This window comes from Engraulis encrasicolus, chromosome 5 (assembly GCF_034702125.1).
Source record: "Engraulis encrasicolus isolate BLACKSEA-1 chromosome 5, IST_EnEncr_1.0, whole genome shotgun sequence".
NCBI lineage: Eukaryota > Metazoa > Chordata > Actinopteri > Clupeiformes > Engraulidae > Engraulis > Engraulis encrasicolus.
Window position 1 is genome coordinate 30,252,439 of NC_085861.1, and position 7,500 is coordinate 30,259,938.

Consider the following 7,500-nt stretch of genomic DNA (forward strand, 5'->3'; position numbering starts at 1 on the left):
AACACCTCCAACGCCAACACCAGCTACTCCTGGAGCGCCCACACCTGCTCCCCCTGACCCGGCGAGAGGTTGCCCCAGAGGGGAGCCGCCTTGGTCGGGAGAGCCCCGGAGGCGATTCTGGCCCCGGCCGGCGCCCAGGACCTTCTGCCGTCGGCTGACGCGTCCTTTGCTGCGCAGGTACTTGGTGTTGTTGTCCATGGAGACGGCTCGTCTCCTCTGGGACTTGCCGGCTTTTCCGCCGTCGGGGTTCAGCATCCACCAGGAGCTCTTGCCGGTGCCCTCATTCTGGACGCGGATGAAGCGGGTGTGGAGCGACAGGTTGTGCCGGATGGAGTTCTGTAACGGCACACACAGAAACAAAAACAAAAAAACAGAAAACAGAATTAGAGACGGTGAACATAACGCCTTAGCATTTCATCTGCAGTATTAGGTATTTGGTTGTCAGTAGGACCTCAAGGACAATAGATTGGAAGACCCTGCTCAATCTTGCATTATAATTTGTGCAAACAAAAATACATTAGGCTACTAATATTTCAACACAAAATGTCTTCGTCATAAACTGAATTACATTTGACAAAGAGCATCATAATCTGATGCCACTGAAACCCTGAAACAGTACTGTCACATCAACACCCTCCGCTTCAAACCCAACTCCCCAAACGCACAGAAAATTCCCTCTCTTTCCTCAGTGGATGAGGTGTGTGAGTGTGGGGTGCATGTGCGTGCAGACGTGCAGGCGTGCGTGCGAGCTGTGTGAGTGTGAGTATTTGATTGATACACGGCCAGTGTCTCTAAGCCTTTGACGTCTGAGTAGCAAGCTCATCATCTGAGCCCGGCAGCAAACCCTGTCTGACAGCCATCTCCCATGGGCAGGAGACGAGAGACGCACCAGAGTGGCTGAGCTCTCCGTACGAGCCTGTTAACAACCCTCCACCACCTCCTCCCCCTCATACTCACACACACGAGCAAATGCACACACACACACACACACACACACACACACACACACACACACACACACACACACACACACACACACACACACACACACACACACACACACACACACACACACACACACACACACACACACACACACGTTTTGATTAATAGTGGAGAACGTGCAACAAAAGCAGACACACGTCACGTCACTACAGCAAAGTAGGGCACAGCACATCCAGCACAGTCTGCTGTTTTGGGACGTTAAGCAGCAAATAACAGGAAGACCTATTACTGTGAGTGGGGGAATGTTGATGCCCATTTAGGAGGACATTTTCTGTGAGCCCAGAACTGGCATCATTCATCGGTGTATGTATCTCATGCAAGTGTTGTTGTCTTGCTGTTATGTGTTGTGTGGATGGCCAGGTGCCATTCAATTTCCCCTTTGGGGATTAATAAAGCCTCTCTCACTCACATTTACTACAGCACAATAGATAGGCCTATTGTGTAAATCCCTACATAGGGCACCAGTGAATGTGGCAGACATTTCAGATACAGCCTGTGGGTGTAGAGTATGTTACCGTGCAGACTCAAAATGTAAAAGTTCAATTAAAATAAAGGTTGAAACGCACACCAATGACCTCCCTTTTAATCCCTTTTCATTTCGAGACGATTCGAGCCAACACGGCCCCTTCTATACCAGATTTTAATCTGGGGTGCAACTCACTTTTGTGGGCAATGTTCAAACATTAATGGCTGTATTTTGATTTTTTTCTGAGTGAACAAGAAATTGAAGCGGTTATACAGTGAGTCCAATATGTATTTGATCCCTTGCTGATTTTGCCGGTTTGCCCACTAATAAAGACATGATCAGTCTATAAATTTATGATAATATGTATTCAAACATGGAGAGACAGAATATCAAAAAGAAAATCCAGAAAATAACTTAAAATAATATATTTTAATTTATTTGTATTTCATTTAGGCCAATAAGTATTTGACCCCTCTAGCTAAAGAGGATAAAGTGCTTTGTGGCAAAGCCCTAGTTGTCTGGCACTGAGGTTAGATGCTTCTTTTAGTTAATGACAATGTTTGTGCATATAGTAGAAAATATTTTTTGCCCATTTTTCTTTGCACATTATCTCTAAAACATTAATAGTTTGTGGCTGTAGCCTGGCAAATGGGAGGTTCAGTTCTCTCCATAGAATTACTATAGGGTTAATATTTGGAGACTGTCTAGGCCACTTCACGACTTTAATATGCTTCTTATTGAGCCACTTCTTCGTTGCTTTGACTGTATGTTGTGTATTATTGTCATGTTGGGAGATCCAAAAATGGCCCACCCTTCAGTGTAGTGGTGGAGGGAAGGACGTTTGCACTCAGGATTGCACATTACATGTCTCCCTCCATCCATTCATTGACGATGCGAAGTTGTCCTGTGCCTTGGCCAGACAAACACCCTCAAACCATAATGATACCACTTTCATGCATGATGATGAGGAGGGTGTTCTTGGGATCATAGACAGCAGTACTCTTTCTCAAAACACATTGAATTGTGATAATGCCAAACAGATTGATTTTGGTTTCATCTGACTACAGCACCTCCTTATCATATCCTAAACCAGTCTGATGTCTGTTGACAAACCTCAAGTGGGACTGCACAGGTTCCTTCTGAAGTAGAGGTACCATGTGTGCACTACAGGATTTTAAACCTCTGTGGCATTAAGTGCTACCAGTAGTTTTATCAGTGATTTTGGTCCCAGTAGCTTTGATATCATTGCCTAGTTCATCCCGTACAGCTCTAGGGTGATTTCTTTCTGTTCTCATGATTATCAAATCCCTACCAAAGGTCACATCTTGTATAGAACCCCTGACAGGCTGATGGATAGTCATTTTGTATTCCTCACATTTTGGAAGAAATGCATCAACAGCTGGGTCATTAATACCCAGTCTCTTTCTTGTGGCTTTGCAGTCCATTTAATCTTTGTTCAGGTCTAAAATCGTGTCCCTGATATCATTTGACCACTCTTTGGTCTTTCCCATGCTGGTGAGGTTGGAGTGTGACTGATTAACTCATACTATGGACTGATTCTGCTGATTCAATGTGTCTTTTATGCATGATAGTATGTACAGGTGTCTTTAATTCAGATGACAAGTTGATCGGAAGTGCCCATCTGGTCTGTGGGCCCGGAACTGTAATCAGTTGGCAGGGGATCAAATACTTATTTTGCTCGATGAAATGAAAATAAATTAATATATATTCTCTTCAGTTAATTTCTGGATTTTCTTTTTGATATTCTGTCTCTCCATATTAGAATACATATTATCATAACATTTATTGACTGATCATGTCTTTGTTAGTAGGCAAACCAACAAAATCAGCAAGGGATCAAATACTTATTGGACTCACTGTATATGTTGTTAACAGGTCACCAATCATTGTGTCAAAGTGAAATTTCTTTAATGTTGTCCTATGAAAAGATATACTCAGAAATCGGCAAACATGTGAGAGGTGCACTCACTTACGTGACATACTGTATTCACGTCTTTGTTGCATGTGTGTGTGTGTGTGTGCGTGAGTGTGTGTGCATGCGTGCATGCATGCATGTATGAGATGGAGAGAGAGAGAGGGTGTGTGTGCATTTGTGCATGTGCACACACTGTACCAGACATCGTTTCATCGGCTATTTAATATTTCAGGATGCAAATGAGCCATGTGGCAGGAAAGGCAGACACCTACAACCGAGCGCGACGACGATACGCGTGTCTTGCCCTTTATGCAGCCAAAAAATGGATGTCGTCTCTGAGTGGTTGGGGATCATCCTTTCTAGTCCCCATCATTATACCCACACACACACAGGCACACACACACACACAGACACACAGACACACACACGCACACGCACACGCACACGCACACGCACACGCACACGCACACGCACACACACACGCACACACACACACACACGCACACGCACACGCACACGCACACACACACGCACACGCACACACACACAGACAATCCTACTGAGACGCAGATTAAGGTTTAAGGCAAGAGAGATCCCCCTTGACTCCCTGTCTTAAAACCAAGCCCTCCTCCCTTCTCCCGACTCCCTCTTACTTACACACACACACACACACACACACACACACACACACACACACACACACACACACACACACACACACACACACACACACACACACACACACACACACACACACACACACACACACACACACACACGCCACCTCCACCTTCCCCCGTGCAAGTCTAATGGAGTGGATGTCTGCTAATCTGGGGTCGTGTGGCACACGCTCACCCGCACGCCCGCCCGCTCGTCTGCGACAGCCTTTGAAGTCTCTGCCAGCCTGGCAGTGTGCCAACCCCTAACTCTCACGACCAGGGCACACAGAACCAAATGAAGGAAGGAAGGAAGGAAGGAAGGAGGGAAGGGAAAGGAGGGAAGGAGGGAAGGAGGGAAGCAGGGAAGTAACGAGGCAGGGAAGGGAAGGGAAGGGAGGGGAGGGAAGGAGGGAAGTAACGAGGCAGGGAAGGGAAGGGAGGGGAGAAGAGAAGGAAGGGAGGGAAGGAGGCTGGGAAAAGGGAAGGAATGAAAGAAGGAAGGAAGGAAAAGAAGTAAAGGGAGACAGAACCAAATGAAGTAACGAGGGAGGGAATGCAAGGCGTGAAATAAAGGAAGGAAGGGAGGGAGGGGAAGAAGGAGGCTGTGAGAAAGGAAGGAATGAAAGAACCAGATGAAGGAAGGAAGGAGGGAAGTAACGAGGGAGGAAATGGAACAGAGGGAAGGAGACTGGGAGAAAGGAAGGAATGGAAGAAGGAAGGAAAAGAGGTAAAAGAGAGAAAGAGAAAGAATGACGGATGCAGGGAAGAGGGAGAGTTCTGTTGCACTCTCACTCACTCTCTCCAGCCAGAGCAGAGAACGACATGAAGGAGAAAAGGAAGCAGTGAAAGTAGAGGGAGGGAGGGAGAGAAGTGGGAGACAGGAGGAGAGAAGGAGGAATGAAGGCAGGGAGGAAGAGAGGAAGAAGGAAGGGAAGAACATTTGAGGAGGAAAAGAAGGATGAGGCAAGGAAAAACGAATAGAATAAGGATAGAGGAAAGAAAGGATTAGTGAGAATTACTGAGTGCATAAAAGAGGGAGAAAAGGAGAGAGGAAGAAGACGTGGATGGAAAGAACAAACAGAGCAAAGACATAAGGAATAAAAGAATGGAGAATGGGAGGGGGGTGAGGGAGGAGATATATAACAATCAAATAGAGTGGGGAAATTAAATCCTACGGTGAGAAGACAGGAGAGTCTTAAAGAAGAGTCAAAAAAATATTCAAAGCTTTTTTTATCCGCCTCCTCCCTGTATTACGTCTGGCATCCCCATCAGCGCTGCTGTGGATTCTTGCAGTAGCAAGACCCTCCCCATGCCCCCCTATGCCAGTACCCCCCTCATTAACTGCACTGATTGAGATCCTGAAGAGAGTTGAAGAGAAGTGGATTAATGTCTTGAGCAAGAGCCATTGTAATTTATCACTTGCATCCCTTGTTTAGTTCATACATATGTGTGGAAGTTTGGGTAGGGTATAGTTGCAGCCTAGCGAGCCAGACCCGTACAGCAAAAAGCTGTACCAGGGTCTAGGAGGGCTGGGCAGCAGTGTGGGCGGGATAAACGGTTGCTTCAGCACTCAACGCCACGCAATTGGATGGCAAACAACCAATCCCCACACACTTCTGTGTAACGTCACAGCTGTCTTGTGAAGCGGCAAGTCCAAGCCGTCGTAGCAGTGAATGCGTGTGATCACCACAGCCACAAACAAGTTTCCTAATAAATCGTGTTTTCACTTACATAGTTCAAAAATGCCTCGTTTTCAACCACACGGCCCTTCTTGATCATCCGGCGAAATGTTGAGCAATTTGGGGCTTGTTAAATGGTTATATTTATGATTGTTGTCAACATGGTATATTCGGTGTTAGCTAGCTAGCTGTATACCCATAACTAATACACATAGAAATAATACACAGCTGGATATTACGACAGATTGGCTAGCCGCTAGCTCGGTAGACTCTAGGTGTCATTCCCATCTATTTAGTAAGCGACTCACAGACTTTCAAAGCTCCCAAATGTCTCGTTTTTAATGACATGGATCTTATTAGAATTTGGGACAGGCATATAATACAAGGCTGGATAGTTCTGTGTTATTGGCGACAGGTTAGCTAGCCAGCGAGGGCCCCTTTGTAGGTGGAGCGGCAAATTCGAGCCGTCGTGAATGCATGTGATGACCACAGCCACAAACAAGTGTCCTAATAAATCGTGTTTTCACTTATACAGTTCAAAAATGCCTCGTTTTCAACCACATGGCCCTCCTTGATCAACCAGCGAAATGTTGAGCCATCTGGGGCTTGTTAAATGGTTATATTAAGACTGGATACCTAGCTCTGTGTTATTGACGACAGGTTAGCTAGCCACTAGCTTGGTTGACTATGCCATTCCCATCTATTTAGTAAGCTACTCAAAGACTTTCAAAGCTCCCAAATGTCTCGTTTTTAATGGCATGTGTCTTATTAGAATTTGAGGCAGCAATTTCATTCTACACCTACAGTAGTGGTCTGATAATAGCGTGTGACTATCTGGTCCTGTAAAATGCTCAACTTAGCTTACCGAGCTAGTTTAAAACATCGAATGATCAAATGGTATTGTGTTGTGATCTATTTGTGTCCGATAAGTTCATGGTGTATTATTACATCAATCCATGTCAGACACGAAATGTATTATCACCCAGGCTTTTTAAATTAAGTGCACTTTCGTGCTGTACGTAGCACGGACGGACACCATGCTTCTTCTTAGAAAGTTTCCTGTTTACTAAGTAGCCCGGCCCCCCTCGCGATTTGATTGGCCCTGTCATCGGATAACTTTCAGCCTCGCAAAACGACCGGGGTCCGCTAGACTGCCCCCGGGAGCAAATTCAATTTGCGGTCGCTAGGGGCGTCTAGATTTCTAGGCTATATAGTTGCAGCTCGTCTCTAGCACATTTAAAAACCCTTTGAGGAGTAAGAATTTCCCCCAGTTCTTCTAGAATTTTACTCAACACTCTACAGCTCCCATAGAAGTGTGTTAAAAACCTCTAAAAGTCAAAATGAGAACTCATTTTTTTGGCAAAAGTCTAATCACATATTTGTGATGGTACTCCTCAAATGGTTAAGAAATGTTAAGAAAAAAGCTGAAGAAACACTGATGTATGGCATTATCTATGGAGAGTGTGCATTCTCTCCCTCTGTATTCCTGATTTTCTCCATGTCTGCCTCTCCATATACGCACTGATATACGCACATTGAATAGTGAGAGAAGCAGCCTTGAGAATCATACCTCATTTATTTGAAATGTTAAATAAAAAGAATTCTTGAATGCTGGATGGCATGGCTGTGGGTTGCATCAGTCCCCACCTCTCGTTCTTTATCACTTTCTCTCTCTCTCTCTCTCTCTCTCCCTCTCTCTCTCTCTCTCTCACACACACACACACGCACGTTCACAGACATACGCAACATACATAC

The 7,500-nt window shown here is 45.3% G+C and overlaps 1 protein-coding gene across 1 annotated transcript in view; it reads right to left on the bottom strand.

Annotated features, from left to right (window-relative positions):
• LOC134449239 (forkhead box protein O6-like) overlaps positions 1 to 7,500 on the bottom strand; it is a 96,598-nt gene that overhangs the window by 2,292 nt on the left and 86,806 nt on the right. The window contains exon 2 of the mRNA XM_063199080.1: positions 1 to 336. This exon is cut by the window's left edge and continues 2,292 nt beyond it. Within this exon, the coding sequence (XP_063055150.1) occupies positions 1 to 336 (336 nt within the window). The remainder of the gene's footprint in view (positions 337 to 7,500) is intronic.